The sequence below is a fragment of the Mauremys mutica genome, chromosome 6 (genome assembly GCF_020497125.1).
Source record: "Mauremys mutica isolate MM-2020 ecotype Southern chromosome 6, ASM2049712v1, whole genome shotgun sequence".
Classification (NCBI taxonomy): domain Eukaryota; kingdom Metazoa; phylum Chordata; order Testudines; family Geoemydidae; genus Mauremys; species Mauremys mutica.
The window spans coordinates 47,966,739-47,990,471 of record NC_059077.1 but is presented as its reverse complement, the minus strand read 5'-3'; the positions used below and the strand labels follow the sequence as shown (position 1 = coordinate 47,990,471).

The 23,733-nt window shown below is 43.1% G+C and overlaps 1 protein-coding gene across 4 annotated transcripts; it reads left to right on the top strand.

The window, feature by feature from the left end:
• Nucleotides 1-971: 971 nt before the first annotated feature.
• Nucleotides 972-14,831, top strand: MARVELD2 (MARVEL domain containing 2). 4 transcript variants are annotated; one of them, XM_045022232.1, is made up of 7 exons: nt 972-1,291; nt 2,124-3,299; nt 7,650-7,682; nt 9,819-9,955; nt 10,583-10,754; nt 11,224-11,274; nt 12,775-14,831. In XM_045022232.1, exons 2-7 carry the CDS (start codon nt 2,142-2,144, stop codon nt 12,889-12,891), a joined length of 1,668 nt encoding a protein of 555 aa, XP_044878167.1. In that variant the 5' UTR covers nt 972-1,291; nt 2,124-2,141; the 3' UTR covers nt 12,892-14,831. The 4 variants fall into 4 exon arrangements, with proteins under 4 accessions (XP_044878167.1, XP_044878166.1, XP_044878168.1 ...); XM_045022231.1 differs by lacking the exon at nt 972-1,291 and adding an exon at nt 1,357-1,511; XM_045022230.1 differs by lacking the exon at nt 972-1,291 and adding an exon at nt 1,570-1,739.
• Nucleotides 14,832-23,733: the final 8,902 nt, after the last annotated feature.

Below are 23,733 nucleotides of genomic sequence, written 5' to 3'. Positions count from 1 at the left end.
GCCACCTGAGAGGGTTGCAAGCTTATTACATGGGGGGGGGGGGTTTGCGAGCTGTCAGCCTCCACCCCAAACCATGCATTGCCTCCAGCATTTATAATGGTGTTAAATATATTTTTTAAAGTGTTTTTAATTTATTAGAGGGGTCACACTCAGAGACTTTCTTTGTGAAGAGGGGTCACCAGTACAAAAGTTTAAGAACCACTAGATTATAGGAATGTAAGTATTTTCCATGAATAGACCATAAAATAGCATATGTAGATGAAAACTTTGTATATCTATATGCCTTAGTATGGCAGTAAAGAATAGAGTTTTGATGTGTTCTTATACTGAAATTTCAGCTGGCCATCCCTATAATCTTAACAGTGGCCTAATCCTGCTGTCCATAATTGGTAGAAGTTGTGCCTGAGTCAGGACTACAGGATTGGGCTCACTTAAGTTTCAGCTACAGCAATAAACACAGAGCATATCCGTAGAGCATGTATTAACTCATGGGGGTGAAAGGTTTACCATGGTCTGCCTTTGAAAACTTTCATTTTCTATGATTTGACAATCAGCAACTAGAAATCAGCTACACTACGCCCCTGTGTTATGGCTGACTTTAAATGGTGGAAAACACTGGCTATTTTTATCTTTAAAATAGGAAAACAGGACTGAATGCCTTAACGTGACGGTTTCTCCTTTTCCATTTAAATAGAAAGATGGAGCTCTTCAGAATGTAAGCACGGTGTCAGTACCCTAATGCCCATGAGTGCAGTTGTCTGTTACATCATTACTACTCCCGTATGTTTCCAGGAGCAGGAGCTCCTCGCGCTGACGTTTTGCTCCGCAGTAACTTGAAGGCGGGCGGTGCTGCTGCTGTAGCTCGAGGCAGTAGCGGTTATCGGCCACGCAACCTTCACTCTCAGCTCTGCCCCGCTCGCAAGGCAGGCCCCGTCCCGCCCCCCCCCCCCCCCTTAATAGCCGTAAACATCTGTATCTTTCGCCCCGCCAGGCACAGGCGCCTGGGGTTAGTTGGCTGCCGGGGTATGGCAGGGCTCAGGCAGGCTCCCTGGCCTCGCCCGCCCCTTAGCGGTTGGGCTTTGCTGCCCTAGGCGGGCGTGAGGACGGGTCCGTAGGTTTCTCGCTGCGGGGGCAGCTCGGCGGACGGACCGGCCCCGCCTGCCCCGGGAGCAGAGCGCTGCCGTTCAGCGTAAGTTAGCGTGTCCGCCCCGAGGGCAAATGGCGCAGGGACGAGCCAGGTCGAGCCGGGCGCAGGTGCCCGCCAGGCCCGGGCTGGAGGCGGGGCTGGCAGGTGAGTTCCCGGGGCGGGGCCCGAGGGGACGTGCGGCTGCCGGACTCCGGGGGCGGGAGCGGGAGCGGCTCGGGCGGAGGCGAGCGCGGATCCAAGCGGAGTGCGGCGCCCTGCCCCGCGCCTCAGGAGCGGCCCTACCCACCGAGCCGCGCGGCTGGGCGTCGTGCGCCGGTACCTGGCGGGGAGCTGAGAAGTTGCTGGCGGGACGCGGAGGCTCGCGGTGAGCGGGGCGGCCCTTGTCTGGCCGGGGGTAGAGGAGGGCAAGGGCCGTGCAGGGTCGGGAGCCGCGGAGCGGGGATCCGTGGGGCGGCGGGGGCCGCTCTCTGCAGATCCCGTTGCAGAATCGGGGCCCAAGAGCCCCTTGTTCCCTTTTCCTGGGACTTGGTGAAACAGCGGCCAGAGAAGTGCCTCGTGCGCCTCTGCGCGTCACTTGATGGAGACGGGCTCGGTATAAAATCCCTTGAGTTTAGTTTATAGGCAATTAAAAAAATTCCCCACACTTCGCTCTTAGACTTTGCATTGTCAACGTGAAATGGCTGCTCTGGTCATTGTTAGTTTCTCTGCGTTACCTTCGTTGTAACGCCAGAGGATAAAATATGAAGCATGATTGTTTCCAGGTGGAATGGGTTTATTTTTTTTAAAGTGTGGGCTTTTCTTTGAAGAATCCACCAGTTTGGGTGGGGTTGTAAGCTCGTCCAGGAATAGTTTTTATTTTTGGCTTGTTCAATGCTGAGCCTGTTGTTGGTATTTAACAATTTCTTCTCTGATGTTTGTAGGAAATGCAAATAAAGTGGGAAGGGGATAATTTATAAATGTTCGTACAATTATCTAGGTGTTTCTAGAACAGGAGATGGAATCTCAAATGTCTTCCAGAAGTGCATTGTCGCAGCACAGATCAAGGCAGCATGGCAGATCTACACAATACGATGAAGTATTTGTGGATTCCTCTTTTCTAGAAGATACAGCAAGTCTGCCTCAAAGTTCACAAAATGCTGAACTGCTACTGAGTGCGGATTGCTTGCCGCCACCACCGCCTCTCCCACTGCAACCACCTCTTGGCCCTGAATTTTACCCAAGTAATAGTGAAGAACCCTCTGATCTCAAACCAGTAAGACGATTTATTCCAGACTCCTGGAAGAACTTCTTCAAAGGGAGAAGAAATAATCCAGAATTGGATAAGCCATCATCAGATATAAAATACACTTCGGGTGGAGTTGAATGTTCTCCACCAGGGTCTCCAGTACAGCAAAACCACAAGTCAGCTGCTAGTTCCTATAAAGACCCATATGGAGGGTCAGGTGGAAGCTATAATTCACGCAAACAAGCTGAAGCCATGCTTACCCAAGATCCTTATGCCTCCCTAGAACGACATACTCAAATGGCTCTAACTTACAGTGAGAAGGTGGAAGCTTATAATTTGAGATACTCCTACATGAAATCATGGGCAGGTTTACTCAGAATTCTGTGTGTTGTAGAGCTGCTTTTAGGTGCAGCTGTCTTTGCTTGTGTCACAGCCTATATACACAAAGATAATGAATGGTACAACATGTTTGGATACTCGCAGCCATATGGTTTTACAGCAAACAGTATATATGGAGGCTATTATTATAGTGGCCCCAAAACCCCTTTTATACTTGTTGTAGCAGGCTTGGCTTGGGTAGTGACTATAGCGCTTCTAGTGCTTGGCATGTCCATGTACTATCGAACTATTCTTCTGGACTCAAATTGGTGGCCTTTAACTGAATTTGGAATTAATGTTGCATTATTCATTCTGTATATGGCTGCTGCAATAGTCTATGTGAATGATGCTAACCGAGGTGGACTCTGCTATTACCAATTATTTCAAACTCCAATGAATGCCTCATTTTGTCGCATAGAAGGGGGACAGACAGCAGCAATGATCTTTTTGTTTGTCACGGTGATTATCTATCTTATTAGTACAGTAGTTTGCCTAAAGCTATGGAGACATGAAGGAGCAAGGAGGCATAGAGAATTAATGGAACAAGAGGTAAGTCAAAAACTATCACATCAAACTGATTGCATCAATTTTCTTGTGTGCATTTAGAATGCATGTTGCAAGGTGGGATGAAGTAGTAGACATTGGGTTCCAGTTATCATTGTTCCTTGGGCTAACTGTCATGTTAGGCAAGTTGTCTTGGTATTAGTTTTCCCAACTATACAACAGGAATATTTACCCACTTTTGTAATATTCTGAGCTCACCAAAGGAAAGTGTCACATTGCAAGGTGCATTCCAGACCACTGAGGGGTTGTCACTGCCTGCCCTCAGTGCTTAATTTGTAATAAAAGAGGTGCTGGGGCCCAAGCAATTTTTTTTTTTTTACTTTCATAATGATGCAGCAAGCCCAGAGGTGCCAGGGCAGTGAACTGCCAAACCTAGAGGTGCAGCGAGCTGCCCTGGCGCAAATGAAGCACTGCCTGCTCTGTAATCTTGGGTGCCTCACAATGCTTTGCTGCTGTAGTTCCTAGCTACAGCAACTCACAAACAGCCAGATAGCATGCAGGTCACACCCTCAGACCCCAGCAGCCTGTCAGCAACATCCAGTCATACTCTGGCTTCCACCAGACTTAGTTATTACTTGCAGGTGACCCCAATACATTTCCAGTCCTGAATTTTCAGATATTAAAGGTCCATTGCCCCTGTAAAGGGCCAACATTCAACAGTTTGCTACTTTAACCGGAGTTACCAAACCGTTCAGTTTGAACACAGCACTGGATTAGAGTAGATTGTAGTAAAATAAACTTGTTTTATTTTTAAAGAGATTTTAAGTGAGTATAAGGTATTAAAAGTATAAGGTAATAAAGTCAGAAATAGTTACAAGAGAGATAAAAATAAAATGCTTTCTAGTAGCTAAAACTTAAGCTAGACTTAGTTCAAAGTAAAATCTTTACCACGTTTCCAGCAACATGGCTGACCAAATTCTAGGTCACAATCTCCGCCCCACCACACTCTCCAATTCAAAGGGCTGGTTCCTTTGTCCTCTTAGGGGTGAGAGAGATTGGGGTGTTTTTGCCTCTCCCTTTTATAGTTCAGTAATCCTTTGGAATGCATTTTCCTGAGGTTTACCCCTAGATAAAGTTCATTTCAGCTGTGAGAAAGAAGATGTGAAGTGAAAGAAGTTCCCTGCTGTAGTTTGCCAAAATGCAAGTCACTCTGTGCCTGACCCTGTTCTTTGCCAGATTGCCGATCAACTTTAATGACACTTGGCTAGAGGTATCACCTTCTCCTTTATCTTTGAGAAACCAGTTACCCTACAGCAGTGGTTTTCAAGCCTTTTGTACTGATGACCCCTCCCTTTCACACAGCAAGCCTCTGAGTGTGATCCCCGCTTATACGTTGAAAGCGGCGGAGGGGGAGATAAACGTAATGGGGGCTGGGAGCTGTCAGCCCAAGGCGCTGATAACTTGCAATTCACATGTAACCACTTTGCAACCCCCTCTAAGTGTCAAGACCCCCAGTTTGAGAACCCCTGCACTAGATTTGTCTTGTAAGCACATTGTTGGCATAATTTCAGCTTGTTCCTAACTCTTAATATGCATTTCATACTTTACGTAAGAATATTGATGATCGAGTTATAAATTTTTAAATGATATCCACAAGGCATATTTTGCACAATTATTACAATAGTGTGTAGGATGTGAATACGGGGTGGTCACAGAAAGGCACTAGGTAAGGTAGTCTTTCCATTGATTTCAGCAGACCTTGGATCATGTAGTCACATGGAAAATGTCGAAGTACTTTCCCTAAATTAGCTGGTCAACTGCTTCTTAATACATACTCCTCTGAACAAAAGATAGGGAAGAATATAGTATAAACTGACTTATTTTAACACTTTAGTAGGAGGCCTTAATGCAAATAGCCTTTGGAGACACAACTTTCAATTTAGAAGTTAGTCAGAGCTACTCTAAGGATAAAGTAAAAAGAACAGGAATACTTGTGGCACCTTAGAGACTAACAAATTTATTTGAGCATAAGCTTTCATGGGCTAAAATCCACTTCATCGGATGCATCAGACTAACACGGCTGCTACTCTGAAATCTAAGGATATAAGAAACTGATTTTGTGAATGGAGTGTGCAAAATACCAGACCACCACTACTGAGTTGTCTATGCATTTTCAGCTTTCCTCACACTACTAATTCAGCACTGTGTTCTTGGCTGTGAGAAGCCAAAGCCAAGCCATTTATCATTTATATAATGACATTTCTCTGATATTTAGAGTAAGAAAGCTTGCCAGTTTTTTAAATACAGAAAGCTAGATAATTGAGTGCTGCTTTTTACTGGTTTCCTACATTCTGGATATTGTGCGTGAAACAAAAAAACTTTAATACATTAGTCCTTAAATTCTAAATCAGTTTTCAGGTCTCTTCCTGCAGGCCCTTTCTTGTTCGTGTATTTCCACTCACATTGTATGCCTTGTAGCTTTAGTATTTAAAAAAAAAAAAAAAAAGATAATTCTTGGTTTCTAGTTATTTTAGCAATATTGGGCATAGATGGAGTTGCTTAAGGCTTAAAAGGAAAAAAAATCCACTGAAATAAAATTTATTTTCATTATGTAGCATACAAATCTGCTATAAAGCATCATTGTATCTCTTTGATATAGTTCAGTACAAACTATGCATGCAGTATGAATATCATACAAATATTTTACTGTATGTTGTAGAGGCTCTTTATCAGGGGTAGGCAACCTATGGCACGTGTGCCGAAGGTGGCACGCAAGCTGATTTTCAGTGGCACTCTCACTGCCCGGGTCCTGTCCACCGGTCTGGGGGGCTCTACATTTTAATTTAATTTTAAATGAAGCTTTTTAAACATTTTAACAACCTTATTTACTTTACATACAACAATAGTGTAGTTATATATTATAGACTTATAGAAAGAGACCTTCTAAAAACATTAAAATGTATTACTGGCACCCAGAACCTTAAATTAGAGTGAATAAATGAAGCCTTGGCACACCACTTCTGAAAGGTTGCCGACCCCTGCTCTAAATGTAAGACTGCAAGATCACTTGTGCTCTGTTTCAACTATTTTGCAATTGCATTTGCAACATATTAGGAACCAGGGCTGGTGCAAGGATGTTTCACGCCCTAGGCGAAACTGCCACCTTGCGCCCCCGCCCTGAGGCGCCCCCCGCCCCCCCGCGGCAGCTCCCCCTCATTGCCCTGAGGTGCCCCCCCACGGCAGCTCCTCCCCTCTGCCCTGAGGCACCCCCCTTGTGGCAGCTCCCTACCCTCCGCCCTGAGGCACCTCCCCTGCCCCAGCTCACCCCTGCTCCGAGCACGCCGTGGCCGCTTCACTTCTCCCGCCTCCCAGGCTTGCGGCGCCTAAGCAAAGTGAAGCAGCTCACCCCTGCCCCGCCTCCTCCCCGAGCACGCCGTAACATTCTAACTTAATCTTTTTCTTCTTCAAATACAGTTTCACTCATGACTTGTCCTAATTTTAAATTAAATGAGTATCTGTATGATTGTCTCACAGTAGTCTAGTTAAATGATTAATTTTAATTATAAAAATCTGAAAAAAGTTTTACTGAAGTTTATATAAAAAATGGTCAAATTATTCCCACCCATCCTCCAACATTGTTCTATTCTATTTACTTAAAAATATTCCTAAATAGATTATTTTTATAGTGGTTAGTTTGACTGAGCTGAGTATGATGGAAAATTGTTGATGGCTGAGTTATTTCCCAAAACAGATTTTAAAAAAAGAATGATCACTGCCCCCAAGGAGTTCATGGTTTAATATCGGACAAAATATAAGAGAGTAACTAAAATGGTAGGGAGGAAATTGAAGTATCTTATCTAAAAGTAGTAACTGAAAGCCTGTGCTGTCCCATGGGTGTAATTCTTAAAGTTGTGTGTTTTTGTTTTTAAATAAAAACCAAAAATGGCTCAGAACTAAACTGGATGGTAACAAACTGTGAATCCCAGTGATGGTTCAACCTGGTGATGAACACACCAAAAAAAAAAAAACACCTGTCAACCATGCTTGCAACTGTTTCTATCACTTCTCACTGACTCAGCAGACATCCTGGGCTGCAGAGTGACAATCCTGGAATCTTCTTATAAGATACTCCAAATTAACTGGTGTAAATTGTTAGTATTTTTTTGAATTACTGGCTTCTCTCTTTAAAAATTTATTTAAAACTAATGACACCATACTGCCATACATAGCTTTCCTGAAAATAATACATTTACTCATATTTAAACATTAATTGATCACAAAAACCCTGTGTCGTATGACTTTTATGGGGTTTAGGATATTAAAGATTTGTGCTTTTGCAGAATACATACATGCTTCAAACCTTTGTTAAACAATAAACTTTTTTTTTTTTTTTAGATGAAAACACAATCTTTTCTACCACAAAGGACGGTAAGAACCAAATTTATTCTCTCCTATCTGTCTCTCCCCCCTAATTTTCTGACTGATATTATTATAGGATGGAAAGAGGTAAAGTTTTCCAAAGCGCTGGCCAGAATAGGTTAATTCTCTGTGTTGGATTCTCGCATTAGGTCTTAGCTCCTTAACACAAGACCGGTGGAACTCCACTATTTCTCAACCTTTTTTGGTCCTTGAGGGAAGTAGTGATCAGGTAGAACTAAAGTAATACCCCCTTTGGAGTGTTGCCTTCTGAATATTCCGGTTAACTTCTTTGACCATGGTAAAGAAAGCCAAGGAACTCCCTGCAGGAACTAGCAGCACCCATTGTTCCGGCTCTCCTTTAGAGCCTAGTGATGCCCATCAAGTGGCCTTTCTTGGTTTCAGCCTTGGTTTTCAGCTGGATCTGGTTCAGAGCTCTAAATTCTAATTCTTTGCCTCAAGTGTGTTGGTGCACCTGTGGTACCTTCTTGTGTGTGTGTCAATTTCTTGTTTTCAGACTTAAGACCATTTGGTGTATCAGTGCTTGGTCTGTTACTTTTTTGAATATGCTTGAGTTCAATACTTCTTGGCACACATTTCTCTTGTTGTTCTGGTGCTTCCTTTGACAGGTCAGGACATGGCCCTCCCTCTTGGTTTTTTGGCAAGTATGGAGACAGTAAGGAAGAAAGACAGTTCAGTGTCTTCACATCTTGGCCATATTGTAGGATGATACCCAATACCCAGGATTGATCACCATGTTTGTTTTGTGCCTTGGAATCAACCATGATATGCAGGGTATAACTGCACATGTCATCTGACAAGCAAAGAAGTGTGGGAAGTCCCTCCCAACCCTTACTGAGGCACCCCAGAGAGAAAAGGCTAACCTGGAGCACTTTGAAGGGTAAATCCTTTACGCTGAGCCCTGAGTTAACCAAGACTACTGTGCACTGGGATTCAGTGCCTTCACTGCTCAAACCCCTAGTTTACCAGTTTAAACTAAATCAGTTTAATAAGACCAGGGCAGCTTTACCACAAAGTGCCTTGTGTAGGCATCAGCAAATCTTTGCCAGGTGTTGGAATCTTGGGAAATTAAAGTCAAGGGTATTGAACTGTCTCTCATCAGATGAGTCAGAGCCTCCGAGCAAGTGGTTGAATAAGGAGACAATGAGAGAAACTCTGCTACTCTCTAGCATGTCTGAATTGAAGCCTTATACTTCAGATAGTGCCACACTGAGACTTCAGAATTTTCCCCTCTTGTGTACCCAAAGCAGAAAAGCCAGTGATTTTGGGTAACTGTATGTACTCAGTAATCTAATCAAGGTCTCCTGGATCTCTCTAGGGAAGCTCCAAAGCCCACAGTATCAATTTTGAGACATGCCTCTAACTGTGCGTCAGCAAGGGCAGGATCTCTTGGTGCAGTCAGAACACTTTTTGCACTGAGGCAGATGCTCATGCCCAAAGAAGCTCTGCCTTAGACACCAGAGCCCACAGCACTTCTTGTGCAGAGGCTCCAATGGTACTGATGCTCCCAAGAATACTTAAGGTCGTGTGGGAAGTATTGCCTTAACTCTGCCCACATAAAAAATGCAAACTTCACAGTGCCGGTCTCCTGCCTAACTGAAACTACCAGTTTTTCTGTGGGCACCACAATACCAAATTAGGATCCTTATTCCTACACTCCAGCAGGACCCTCAGGGAATGGGAAAAATTGTTGCTGATTGACAGATTAAATTAGACCCACTGAGCTACCTTTCTTACTAGTTTTCTTGTTGCACAATCACAGTTAGTCTAGTAATACCTTAGGGGACTTCCTTAAACTTTCCAGTTCTTCATTCGAGTCACACAAGACTAATATTTCCAAGCTGCCAAAAGAATGATATATAAAGGAACTGGTATCACTACTGGGGCAGATTTAAGGTTGTGTCATATTGGTCACAGTATATTAGAGAGGTAAGGTGGATTGGTCCAATAAAAGATATTCACCCACTTTACACTTACCAATTTTCTAACTCCATGCTTTGTTTTTCTCTCTAATATTACGGTTGCATTCAGGAAGGCACAGGAAACTGTTTAATACCTGCAACTTTAACTCCACACTAACAATTATTTTGTGTTTTTTATATTTATCATTTTTACTTTTAAAATTAGTATGAAAGTAAAGACAGACCAAGAGAAGAAGTCAATTACAAGCAATTTAAGTCGGTGGAAATGAAACCTGAACTACTTAATGGCCACATACCATCAGGGCACATTCCTAAGCCTATAGTGATGCCAGACTACTTAGCGTGAGTGTTTTTGTAACTTTCCATTGTTTCATCAAAGAGGTGGTATTTTTTGTATTGGCTTATTTTAGTGTCTAACAACTTTTTCGTACTTCATACTCTACTGGTCTCCAATTTCTTAAAGATATTAATTTTAAATAAGAGAATGATGGCCTGTGAACATAACATGTAAATATTTAATATAAATGCATAATTTAAAAAAATCAAAATTTTGTAATAGTTTAAATAATTAAAATATCTAACAGAATAATTACCAAGGGGATGAGGAAAGGACATACAGTAATACAAAAATAATTCAGAGAAGAATAAATGTACAGGCATTTCTTTGAACTTTTCTAAAACCTCTAATACTTATTCTTCTTAATCAGTCTGACTGACAAAATCAGAATCAAACCTTAGCAAAGGAAATTTAGACATGAGTAAAATTCACAAAAAGTAATAGTCTTTGCAAGCTAATAGAACTCGATAGTTCCATAAGGACATGTTTCAAATAATGTTAATTTGCATAACACTTAACTCAGATTTCAAAGTCTTATGTATAAACTGCTGAAGTTTGCATGTGCTCAAAGCCATATTTACAGCTTTTTTGGAAAGTCATAACTCCAGCACTAATAATCATTTTTCTTATAGGAAATACCCAGCAATTCAGACAGACGATGAGCGAGATCGCTATAAAGCTGTGTTTAACGATCAGTATGCTGAATATAAAGAGCTCTCTGCTGAAGTTCAGGTGGTCTTAAAAAAATTTGATGATTTGGATGCATTGATGAGCAAGCTGTCTCTTCACCCTGAAAACACACTGGTAAGTAGCTAACTAGATGCGTGTGTTTTTTAAAAAAAAAATAATAATAATAATAATTGCAAAACCTAACTAATTTGTTTTCAAGAATTGAGCACAATCTTAAACAGCTAGACTGCCTATGGGAAGAGAGAGACCTTATAATACTAAAGATGAACAAACAAGATGAACTTGATCTCCTGATAACCTATTACCTTCATATTACAGAAATAGTGAAACACTTCATCATAACTAGCTTATACCCATATTTTCATCAGTTTTTATTTTAGTTGTTTTCAGTTAGTTTCCATCTTAACTGAAAGTTTTGACTAATTTTAGTTGTTAGTGTTGACAAATTCAAACTAATGTTTTCATGAAAACAAAACCTAAGATGCATCTCAGTTCACACTTTTGACAAGTCTGGGTAGAATTTATGGGAGAACACTAACAACAAACATGTTTTTTAAAATGCTTCACCCTTTTGTTTTAATAGGAACATGACAGAATTTCAAAAGTTCTGCAGGAATACAAAAAGAAGAAGAATGTGAGTATTTTGAGCTTTACATCCTAATACTAGGCGGGGGGTCAGAGTGGGTGGGATTATGGGAGTGCCCATTTTTCTGGGGCCCCCCAGTTGGCTGGGGGTCCTGGGCAGGCCCGTTGGCCCAGTGGCATCTGTCCCCCCCACCCAAAGTTGGGGCCTACCCAAGTGTTCCATCCAGGCTACGCCACTGGTTTGCAATAATAATCCAATGGGTGGTTAAGAGGATGTAAGTCAGTGGTGGGGAACCTGCAGTCCACAGCCCGCACGTGGCCCGTCAGGAAAATCTGCTGGCAGGCCGCGAGACAGTGTTTACACTGACCGTCCACAGGCATGGCTGCCTGCAGCTACCAGTTCATGGCCACTGGGAGCTGCGGGCAGCCGTGCCTGTGGACAGTCAATGTAAACACTGTCTCACGGCCCACCAGTGGATTACCCTGACAGGCCACTGGTTGCCCACCACTGATGTAAGTAGACAAAAGCAGCTTTAACAGCAGGCACAATCTGTTAGTTAAGGGTATGCCTAGCCTTTGCATGTTGGGAAGCTGTTACAATGTTCTGTGTACCTGTCACATAAAATGCTGGACACTTGAGAAAGTAGGTGAAGTTTGTTGCCCAACCCATTACAATTTCATGTTGGTTGCATCTTGTGATAGCACTAAATATATAAACTAGATTTAAAAAGAAACAGTTGACTTTCTTAGGCTAAAGTGTTTTTCTGTTTGACGGTAGGTCCCATCTATTTAATGTCTTGCCTTGAGAATGCTTGCTAACGTTGTTCAATTATTTTTTGGAAGCAATCCATTTTCCAGCCACACATGCAACAAAAAGCCAACATTCCTTGTCAGTGATAAAACAATGTGGTACATATGCTTAATCTTGAAGGGAAGTCTCTCATTTTCTTTTTAATCAAAAAAAAATTTGTGGGTGTGAAATATATATTAGTTGCAGAATAACTATTGCTAGAATCCAGAAGTGGTTTTACTTTATTGCTATTTAGGTAGGGGTGTGTGTGTGTGTGTGTGTGTGTGTGTGATTATTTGCATTCCAGTAAAATCTTGGCAATATAATCTCTTGATTTGTACCTTTTTGGTTTTTTACTCAATGCAAATTGAGGGTTCATATTAGTCTGTTTTCACTGTTTTGTCATTTGTTTTGTAAATTTTTTTTGTTAAAGATCACCAGATACAAACCATCAGAACACAAATATATAACTGAAACAGGGCAGTACAACATACTTATTTAAAATACAATTAAAATTGCATTACTTTACTAAATGGCTAAAATACATCAAAACCACAGCCCCTTTTCCACCCACCAAGAAAGCAGGAAAAGGGCAGGAAGAAGAAATTGTGTTCAAAGAAGAACAGCATGTGTTTGGAGGGCATGAACCCATATGCATATGTGCTGTCCTCAGCCAACTGCATTATTGATTGTTCTTGGAGGAAACTGAAAGATACATTGTATTAATGAGTTGTTGATTTGCTTGTATATTTCCTGCAGGATCCTACATTTCTGGAGAAAAAGGAACGTTGTGAATACCTAAAGAACAAACTTTCTCACATAAAACAAAGAATTCAGGACTACGATAAAGTTATGAATTGGAACATACAGACATAGTATCACTTTAACTTTATGTGGAAGCAACTTAGTATTTCGAAATAGAAATTATTTTTAAATATTTATCTTCACATTTATCAGCTTCCTAATGTGAAACCAATTGCTTCCTCAATCAATGCCTGTATGTAGTATAGTTAAATCTTGTGCGTTTCAGACAGGTTTTGTATGCAATCCTATTTTAAATGCAATATAACAAATAAGTTAACAAGCTATTTTATGGCATCTACATTAATTGTATGCTTTATTACTAGATAAATGCCCAAGTCTGTCCCTTTTTATGAAATCATAGGTATATTTTTACTCATCTGTTCTCCCTTTCTTCTGTCTCTCTCTTTAAATGTGTGCACCCTTTCCACCAGATCTGGTTCTTCTAGATCTAGTCAAGAATCTGTGCAGTAGTGCTGTAACAACCTCAGATAGTGACTTGGTGTATTTCCTGTATAGTTAGAGCCCTGCAGATCTGCAGATATCCACTTCATATCCACAGACCATGTTTGCAGATTGGATGCAGATACAAATTTTGAATCTGTGCAGGGCTCTACATATGGTATTGGAAATAACTGGGCTGTTTTTATGGCCATAATTCAGCAGAGTATTTAAGCACTTCAGTTCAAATAAATGAAACTGTTCATTCATGTCCTTACATGCTCCACGGAATCAGAGCCACTTGTTAGTCTTTGCCCACTTTTTTCCCCATTCTGAGGATTGTTGCTTTCTATGGGGTGAACCCACAGATTTCTCAGAAACTACTGATTGGCGTCTGCCAGACAGGAAGGAGAGAAATGTGGTACAAGCCTTCTTACTGTTTGATCCTGAATATTTATTTAATTCTTATATCTTTGTCTTTTCTCATGCAGAAGTTCTAAAGAAAGCAGTTGAGGTTTTGCCTGAATAAGGACTGCAGAACAGGTCCTATATTAGCAACCATAGCATAGCTTAATTCTGACCTCTGCCTTGCAGAGGTGAGATAACTTATTCACATTCAAGAGGAACATGACTCTCTTGTTTGAGAAAACTGGAGAGAGTAGCTGATGGAGGTAATTGTAAACATTAGGAGTCAATTGTACACAAATTTTAAACTTAATTCTCAGTATAAAACCTCCCCAAAAAGTTACGGTATATAAACCATAAGCATGCGATGAAAATCCAAGTGAAATGTTGTTCACTGATGAGACACAAGCCTCTAGAGATTTAGCGTACCTTTATACTAAACCTTACAATGTGGTTTGAATTTGTAAATCTATCTTGTATCACAGTTGTAAATACTTACAAACTTATGAAAACAATATCATCTTATGAGTTTTATCTTTGTATGAACTTTTTTTACTAATTAAAATACACTAAAATCGTTAGTCATTTTCTCATTGGTAGTAGCCTCTTCACTGAACAGTTTTCGGAACCAATGTGTCACTGGACATTTTGTTCTGAAATATGTTGTTCAAATGTCCAAAACAATACATAAACATAATACTTGGAGTCTTGCTATAAGTGCTTGGAGCCAATTGCTTTTGTTAGGATTACATCATGGCTTTCATTAGAGGTCTTTTTTACTGGAACTTTCTATGCTTGGTCTCAGTTTAGAAGGGATTATATCTCCAAGCTATAATCCGTTATTACTATGGTAGCTTTCCGAGTGTAGAGAGGTATGTTGGTAGCTCCTAGTGTAAGGCTGTAGTGTTTCCGTCTGACCTTACACTGCTGTTCTACAGCACTGCAAGGATCTGTAATTCAAAGCCACTTCTAGCTTTCCCCCCTCTTTTTTTAAAAGAAAAGGGGAACACTTAAAGTGAAAAAAATTCACTAATATCAGTGATGGGTTTCAGTACTCAAGATATGGAATTGGGATTGTTGACTTCCCAGCATGCTGTTAACTTGGTCACATTGCTTATCACATAGATTTTTGAGAGCTTTATTGTGCTACACACTTCAAATGATAACCAGAAATAAAAATGTACATACCATATGACCAAATGAATGTTATTTCAAGAAACTAAACTAAGGTTCTGACAGCTGGGAATTTAAACTGTAAACCTAAGTTTACAAAACATTTGTGTATGTTTCTAGGTATATCGTAGGTAATCACTTGTTAGTTTTAATGGCTGGTCTTAAAATGTGTGCCCATCCAAATAACCAGTAAATCTATAAAATACTTATCAGAAGGTTCATATGAGCTGGATTTAACATTCTTGGGGTACTATGAATTGAGCCCTGTGAAGTTGTTTTATATATAATTTTTCATTTTATTTTTTGGGGAATGTGGTGGTTTTGTTTTATCCCTTGGGGAATAGGGTGCCAGCTCCTGCTCCCAGGGGGTCGGGGGCCCTGGAGAGGGGTTTCAGAGTGAACCCATCCCACACTTGTGTTGCAGTGGCAGCTCCTGTCCTACAGGTCTGGGCCTGGCTGCCTGCTGTGGGTGCTGTGACCTGGCATCGTGATGCCGGAATGATGGCTGGGCCAAATTTGAATGAGAGGCATTGTGATCTGGCATATATTTTGGCCCCAAAGGACAGATATCACTGGTTTGGGGTGAGATTTTTGTTTTTCATTTTATTTTGTGGTGTTTTGCAGTTAAAAAGGTGAGGCTTTAACTATGAAGCATGGCTCTGGAATTTACACACACACATTTGACTTTCATGTGTGTTTATTCTCAACTATGTAGAAAGCTTCACTTGTTGAAATATGGGTCTGTTCTGTTCTTTCTTGTGGATAGTCACCAGTCTTGTAAGCTCCCCGGGTCTGGGTAGTGACCATTAAATATTATAACTTTGCATCTCTCAGCCACGCCCCCAGGTGCAGACCCTGTCTGGATTTAACTGTTGTTGCCTTTCAATGTTAATGTAAAAGTAATCCACAACCGCTGCATGATTTCCTCCCTTTTATAAGAGAACTTGTGCTGCTTGTGTATATATGGCAAAGTTCTATTTCCATTGTCTTAATACCAGGATGAAAAAGCTGCATTTCATAAATGCTTCTTACCACTTTCTGGACCATATATTCCAGTACAATTCTAATTCCAGTATTTACAGAATGTACTTAAGGTTTGTCTCATGGGGCAATTATTCTGATGTTAGTTTTAAATTACAGATTAATTTGCATGAGCAGTTTTGCACACCTGATATGCTGTTTTTCATATAATTACTCTTGGGGAAATAAATCTAGGAATTATGGGTTCTTTATCAAGAGGTCACATGATATGAGAAAGAAAGAAAAGCCTCAGATATAGGAGAAATTCTTTAGGACAATGATGCAACTACAGTACATTGCTAAACTAGAACTGAGGGTGCACTATATGTAATGAATAGATTGCTCACACTGTAAGACGTATCACGTGTTAGTTCCCATTCCTTTTAATAATCTGCTCTTTTACTATGATTCATGGCTTGGGTGAAAGAACTCTGCTCATAACTAATTGTTAAATAGACACATGTATAGAAAGCATGCTCTTCCATAATATAGTGGAAACTTATTAAATGTGTTTTACTCCTCTTAGCAGCTATTTATTTAGAAGCTTGTGCTACTTTACAAAATGGTCTGTATGATAGATGGTGAAAATACTCAAGTCTGTTCCTTTAACGAATGCTTAAGTGTAAACTCTCATGTGAAGTAGTTATGAAAATTTTATTTTTGTTTAATCTGAATGTGGCCCTTATGCCATCTTTACAGGTTTGAAGTTCTTTACCCATGGATGAGTAGTAGTTTAGCAGTAGCAATTTTTGCTATCAGTGTGTTTTGGCAGGATTTACTGCTAGGATGTGAGGGTAGCAGAGTCTCTGTATTCACTCAGGGCTTGTCCACACATAAAACAGTGCAGTGGTGCAGCTCCCCTCCCCTCTGTTTAAGTACTCCACCCCCCTGCGATGCAGTAGCTAGGTCAACAGGAGAATCATTGGGGATGTGGATTTTTGTACTTATACTGACCTAATTTCCTAGTGTAGACCAGGCCTCAGTTTCTGCTGGATTTGCCAACTATTTACTCTTAGGTCACGTCCACATTTGCAAAGTTACAGTGCTGGCAGTTACAGCGCCGCTGAGAGAGCACCAAAGAAAAACTTCTGTTGTGTGTTCACATGGACAACTGCCTGCGCAATAGTGTGTTCACACGTGTGGCACCATTCAGAGCAGTGCACTCTGGGCAGCTATCCCACGAAGCACCTCCTTCTCTTTCGCCGCTAAGACTTGTGGGAAGGCGGAAGGGGTCGCAGGGCATCCTAGGTCCTGTCCCAATGCCCTGTGATGCATTGCTTCGCATCTCAGCAATCTCTGTGCTTCCGTCCGCATTTGGCGCCATCTTTCAACAGTTTGTGTACTGCGCGCCCTGCCTTGCCTCTTTTGGTCTGCAGGAATTGATCCTGAGCTGTTGACCAGTATGCTGCTCGCACTGACCAACACATCACGAGTGGCAGTGGAGTTATTCCTTAAAATACAAAGGCAAGAGGAGTGTGACATTGATCTTGCCACACATACTTGCTACGACATAAGATTGCTTGTGGCATTCACGGAGGTGCTGACCACAGTGGAACACGGCTTTTGGGCTCGGGAAACAAGCACTGAGTGGTGGGATCACATTGTGATGCACATCTGGGATGATAAGCAGTGGCTGCAGAACTTTTGCGTGAGAAAAGCCACATTCATGGGACTCTATGATAAGCTGGCCCCAGCCCTGTGGCGCAAGGACACAAGAATGAGAGCTGCCCTGTTGCTGGAGAAGCATATGGCGATTGCACTGTGGAAGCTGGCTACTCCAGACTGCTACCAATCGGTCGCTAACCAGTTCGGAGTGGGAAAGTCAGCTGTTGGAGTTGTGTTGATGGACGTGTGCAGGGCCATTAATTGCATCTTGCTCTGAAAGACCGTGACTCTGGGCAACATGCTTGATGTTGTGGATGGCTTTGCACACATGGGCTTCCCTAACTGCAGAGGGGCGCTTGGCATGCTCCTTCCAATTCTGGCACCAGACCACCTAGTCACCGAGTACATTAATTACAAGGGGCATTTCTCAATGGTTCTCCAGGTGCTTGTGGATCACCGTGGGCGTTTCACAGACATTAAAGCAGGCTGGTCTGGAAAGGTGCATGACGCATGCATCTTTCAAAACACTGGCCCGTTCAAGAAGCTGCAAGCAGGGACTTTCTTCCCTGACTAGAAGATCACCGTAGGGGAAGTTGAAATGTCCATTGTGATCCTGGGAGACCCCACCTACCCCTTAATGCCATGGCTCATGAAGCCATACATGGGGCAACTTGACAGCAGCAAGGAACGGTTCAACAGGCTGAGCAAGTGCAGAATGACTGTGAAGTGTACATTTTGTCCATTTAAAAGCCCGCTGTATGGGAAGCTGGACATGGCCGATAACAATATTCCTATGCTTATAGCCGCGTGCTGTACGCTCCATAATATTTGTGAAGGGAAGGGTGAAAGCTTCACTTAGGGCTGGACTGCAGAAGCTCAGTGCCTGGAGGCTAAGTTTGAACAGCCAGAGACCAGGGCTATTAGAGGGGCACAGCACAGGGCCATAAGGATCAGGGATGCTTTGAAGCAGCAATTTGAAGGTGAAAGCCACTAATAGCTGTTGTTATGCTTGGGTTTGCAGTGCTTGTAATGCTAGGAGGTGATTGACAGGGCCGGCTCCAGGCACCAGCATTCCAAGCTGGTGCTTGGGGCGGCAATTTTCAAGGGGCAGCAGTCCCTGTTGTTTTGCCCCAAGCAGCGCACCGAATTGCCGCCGCGGGCGGCAGGGGCAGTCCGTGTGCCCTTAGGGCGATATGCGTATTTCCGCGGAGGCGGCAATTCGGCAGCAGCTTCTATGTTTAGCTGTCCGCGGCGCTGTTTAGCTGTTCGGTGCGGTGCTTGGGGCGGCGAAAACTGTAGAGCCAGCCCTGGTGATTGATGCACATGATGCAAGAAGGGGCCTTAACATAATTGTATGCTGCTTTGCAGTGCTCTTTTTGCTTTCACTTAATAGAATAAAGATTGATTTCAAACAAACAATTCTTTTATTGAGAGACAAAAAGCAGAGGAGAGAGTCAAATGAAAAAAATCAGCAGGGAGGGGGATGGGGGGAAGGGAAGGTCTCAAGAGGAGGAGGGATCCTGGGATGGCTACAGATTTGTGTATGTCGAAGGATCATACCCAACCTTCCCCTTTGGAGTACGATGCAGCAGGTGCTGTACTTCAGCAGGGCCAAACTGCATAGGGATGGGTGTTGAGTGCAGTGAGTAGTGGGAGTCCACACTGCTGGACTGTGAGGAGGGAGGAGTGGAGCCAGGAGGTTGATAACTGTGTGGTGGCAGGTGTGTGGGGAGCGCATGGGAAAGTTTTGCGACAGCAGCTGCAGGGGAGGGCGGGCGCAGTGCTGCTCAGTTTGAAGAGCTAGTATCGCCTGAAGCATGTCCACTTGGTGCACCATAACTTAAGAGCTGCTCCGTGGCTTCTTTCTGGTGTTCTGCATTCTCCTTTCAGTCTTTCTTCTTGCTGTCCCGCCACTCCAATATTTTTTTTCCTCAGCGGCGGAGTGCATTATAACCTCACGCATAAAGTCCTCCTTAGTTCTTCTTGGCCGCTTTCTAATTCTGCACAGCCGTTCTGCCGCCGATAAGGGAGGCTGTGCTCCCAAGGTCATCTCTGTGAAGTTTAAATGCAACATTTTACAGAAGCAGTATTGTTTGCAACACAGACAACACTGTTTTAATGCTTTAAAACACAGCCAGTACTCTCACATCTGACACTAACTGGCTGACCCCAGGCAAGCGCACATGAGCCACAAGACCCCCAAATGGTTAGTAACCACAGGGGCAGGGTAAATCACTGCTCCCAGACCCTGCCGTACACTGGGCACGGGGCTCTTGCGGAGAGCCAGCACTGTAGGGTGGGCCTGATAATCATTCCTGTCCCCACACTTTCCACAGGAGGTGATCATTATGGAAGATATTTCGCTGCTGAGGGTGAGCAGGGAATCAAGGGAGGGTCTTCTCCAAGGCTGCAGCTTCTGCTCTGGTGCCTATGCGGCTTGCCTGTGTGCAGCAATGGTCCCCTCACCAGCAAAGTGGCATGGGAAAGTTACCGTTAATGGGGCAAGAAACAAAGCAGCTCTGCTGAGGAACCTGTGGCAGCAGATTGCCCAGTATCTCAAAAGAAGATTTCCCAAATGCTGATGAGGTCCAGCAGCTCTGCATTGCTCCAAACGGGGAATCGCCTGGTGCGTGGAGCAGGCATGGCCACCTGGAAAGATGAACTGAGACCACTGCACACATCACCGAGCAAACACAAAGGGGACTTTTCAAATTTGCAAAAGAATGTATGGGGTGGGGCTGACGGTCACCTGAGGTCAGGCCAGTAGAGTTCAAACTGATGGCCAGAGAGGTGAGAACAGGCATTGTGGGACACCTCCCGGAGGCCAATCACAACGCTGTAATCACCATGGTGTCTACACTGGCACTGCAGCGCTGAAGCCCTGGCGCAGAAAGCTCTACGCCTCTCATGGAGGTGTGGGGTTTTTTTTTAGAGTGCTGCATCTGCGCAGTTTCTGCACACAAAGTGGCTTGGCAGTGTGTACACCTCAGGAGTTACAGCACTCAAAGCAGCTTTACTGTGCGCAAACTTGCCAACGTAGATGGGGCCTTATTTATTATTTTGGTTGCTGGGAGGTGGCACGTATGACTGCTATTGCTGTAATGTTCTAATTGTAATGTTCTAATTGTGATGAGGCAGATACATAATCACCTGGAACTATTTGATGACTGTGTAAAACAAGATAGTAACATCTTTTCATTATTGCTGTGGCCTGGATCTGAAACTGATCAAGAAGATAAAAGCTCCATCTCATCATCAGTTCATTTAAACAACAAATGCCATTTAGATAGATCAGACTGTAATTACTGGAGTAGGAGCTTACTTAGGACTGTGTGACTAATACTCCCACTCTTGTTTTAAAAGATTAAGTCGTCTCTTGGGTTGTTCAGTAATAGGTATGTCAGTGCATTGGTTTTGACTTTATTCTGTGAAACATCTCTAACACCACAGTGCTCCCCTAGCAATATTCTTGGTTCAGTTCTGACGAGGAGTATGTCATTGACTGTCAACCAGGGCCAGCTCCAGGCACCAGCTCAGCAAGCAGGTGCTTCGGGTGGCCAAGGGGAAAGGGTGGCACGTCGGGCTCTTCGGCGGCGGGTCCCTCAGTCCCTCTCGGAGGAAAGGACCTGCTGCCAAAGAAGAAAGTGGCACGGTGGAGCAGCCACCGATCGCGATCGTAGCTTCTTTTTTTTTCCCCCGCTTGGGGCAGCAAAAACCCTGCTGTCAACAACACCATTTTCTCTAACACCATTAATTACATTGCTATTAATATAATTGGGGATGTCTTTGATTGCTGATGGCCCAAGTCTGGCTGACGGAGGTGAAACTTTGAGTTATTTATGGGCACGTCTTTACTAGCAACGTTAAAGTGCTGCCATGGCAGCGCTTTAACATGGCTGTGTAGTTGCAGCACCAGAGCTGGGGGAGAGCTCTCCCAGTGCTGTAAAAATGCCACCCCCATGAGGGGAGTAGCTACCAGTGCTGGTGCACTGTCTACACTGGCACTTTACAGCACTGAAACTTACAGCGCTCGGGGGGGGACGGGGGTGGTCACCTCCCTGAGTGAGAAAGTTGCAGCACTGTAAAGTGCCAGTATAGAAAAGCCCTACTTCTCTAGTTCCCCTGCCAGAAAAGGATAGAATATGGTAGAACTTTTTTTTTTCCTCCCTCTCTCTCTCCTATTTGCTGCCAGGGTGGGAAATTACCCTACCTCTGATTTGCCAAGTCTGTACAGAACCCCAAAGAATTTGCTTACTCTTTAGCTCAGCCCTGTTTTATGGAGGTAACCTCTTGTAAAGCTAGGATGGATTGTTTGCCCACCTTGAGCTAGCTCTGACAAATGAGCCCCTTGAAATATTGTGTACAATACTATCGTTTGCTTACTAGGTTAATTTTCCACTGTGCTCCTAAATGCACTATTAAGGTCCTGATCCAGAAAAGATTCAAACGATTCATGCAGAAAGTTAAGCATGTATGTGAGTCTTTGCAGAGTTATAATCCAAGTTTACTATTCAGAGTAAACCTGAAAGAAGTGTCAAAATATACCACCAAGCAATTAACATTTGTAAAGCTGCCAGAGCCAGCTGAACTACCTTAGCTGTATAACTGTGAACAATTACTAAATGTGAACATCTACATTAATTTAAAGAATGATTTTATTTTATTTTTACAGTACTTACATTGTAGGTCCATGCAGGGCCATCCTTAGGATTTATGGTGCCCTAGGCAGGATTATTAAACTGGTGCCCCTGTGCCTGTCTTGCTCTTAGCAACACAAACATAAGCTTACACTATTGGAAAACTTGCCACATGCATGTTATTAAAACCAGTTTAACTTAATGAAGGACACTGTAATGATGATGGACTCGCACTAAAGAAGTGGCACTATAGAAAAAATTCTGATTTGACAGAATGATGCAAATAATATAATTTTTTTAATTTGTCAACATTTTATTGGAAATTTCTATGAAGAGGTATTGAAACAAGGATTAGTTTTTAATTAAAAGCATCTTTCTGGCTTTTTTGGCTGCAAAATCAGTAATAATGTCATTGTATGACAAAGACAAAGTGATGTCTTGTTTGATTGCAAGAATAGCAAGACGAGTCAAGTGTTCCTGACTCCTTGTAGAGCGGAGATAGTTTTTAATGAGCTTTAGTTTTGAGAAACTCCGTTCTCCTGGTGCTACTGTTACAGGAATTGTCAGTAGAATATGAGTGGCAATGTACACATTAGGATATATGTCAACAAGTTTGCTGGTATGAGTAAACTGTACAATGTCCATTATCGATTTTGCATGTGGCAACATTGATGACAGTGTCCTCAATTCTTCATACAGTTCAAGTCCATTTAAATCAAAACGATCACCATGCTTCAGGAGGCTCTCTAGGTCAGGGGTCCACAATGCTGTGCCTGCGGGTGCCATGGCGCCCACAGGGGCCTCTCAGTGCACCTGCGTACTGGCTGGTGGATGAGCATCCGCCGAAATGCCGCCAAAATTCGGCGGCATTTCGGCAGCGACTCCTCTGGATGATGCTGCTTGCCGCTGATAAGCAGTGTCAGCCAGAGGCGTCGCTGCTGAAATGCCGCCGAAATTCGGCTGATGCTCGTCCACTGCCACGGTCCTTCATCTGGCGACCACTGCTCTCGGTTCTTGCACTTTGTCATTAGTTGCTCTTGTTTTCCTATTTCGTTGAATTTAGTCCCGCTCACCCCACGTACCAGCTGAGTGAATGGAACCCCAGGCCGACAGTGGCTCAGCCAGGGTATCAGCCCCCGGCCGGCTCAGCCCGCTGCCAGCCTGGGGTTCCTTGGGGGTCCCCAGGCCAGCAGTGGGTGCTGAGTGGGGCCGGCAGCCAGGACCCCAGGTGGCAATGGGGCAGCAGCCAGAACCCCAGAGCTGCGTGCCATCGAAAATCAGCTCACGTGCCACCTTTGGCACGTGTGCCGTAGGTTGCCGACCCCTGCTCTATACATTAGTAAGGAGATGAGCATATTACAGTTGTTGGAGGGCTCTATTTAGCAGTAACAGGGCTATAGGAAAGTCAGTCAACATTTTTTGTTTCTCTGATGAAAACTGGCCCACTCCCTTCCCCATACCAAACTTGTCACAAATAATTGCCAACAACTTAATTTTCTGTTTTTGGCTAAGATATTGATTTAAAAAAAATATTGAAATTGAATTCAGGATTGTTAGCAAGCTCTTTTGGCAAACAAAGTTGTTTACTGAGTTGCCATTTAGATTGTCATTTCTGCTTCCTTGCTTGTCTCACCCC

Excerpts from the sequence above, each read along its gene's own strand:
- MARVELD2 (XM_045022230.1), top strand. Across the intron at positions 3,300-7,649 it reads GAGAATTAATGGAACAAGAG|ATGAAAACACAATCTTTTCT; the intron begins GTAAGTCAAAAA and ends TTTTTTTTTTAG. Across the intron at positions 9,956-10,582 it reads GTGATGCCAGACTACTTAGC|GAAATACCCAGCAATTCAGA; the intron begins GTGAGTGTTTTT and ends TTTTTCTTATAG.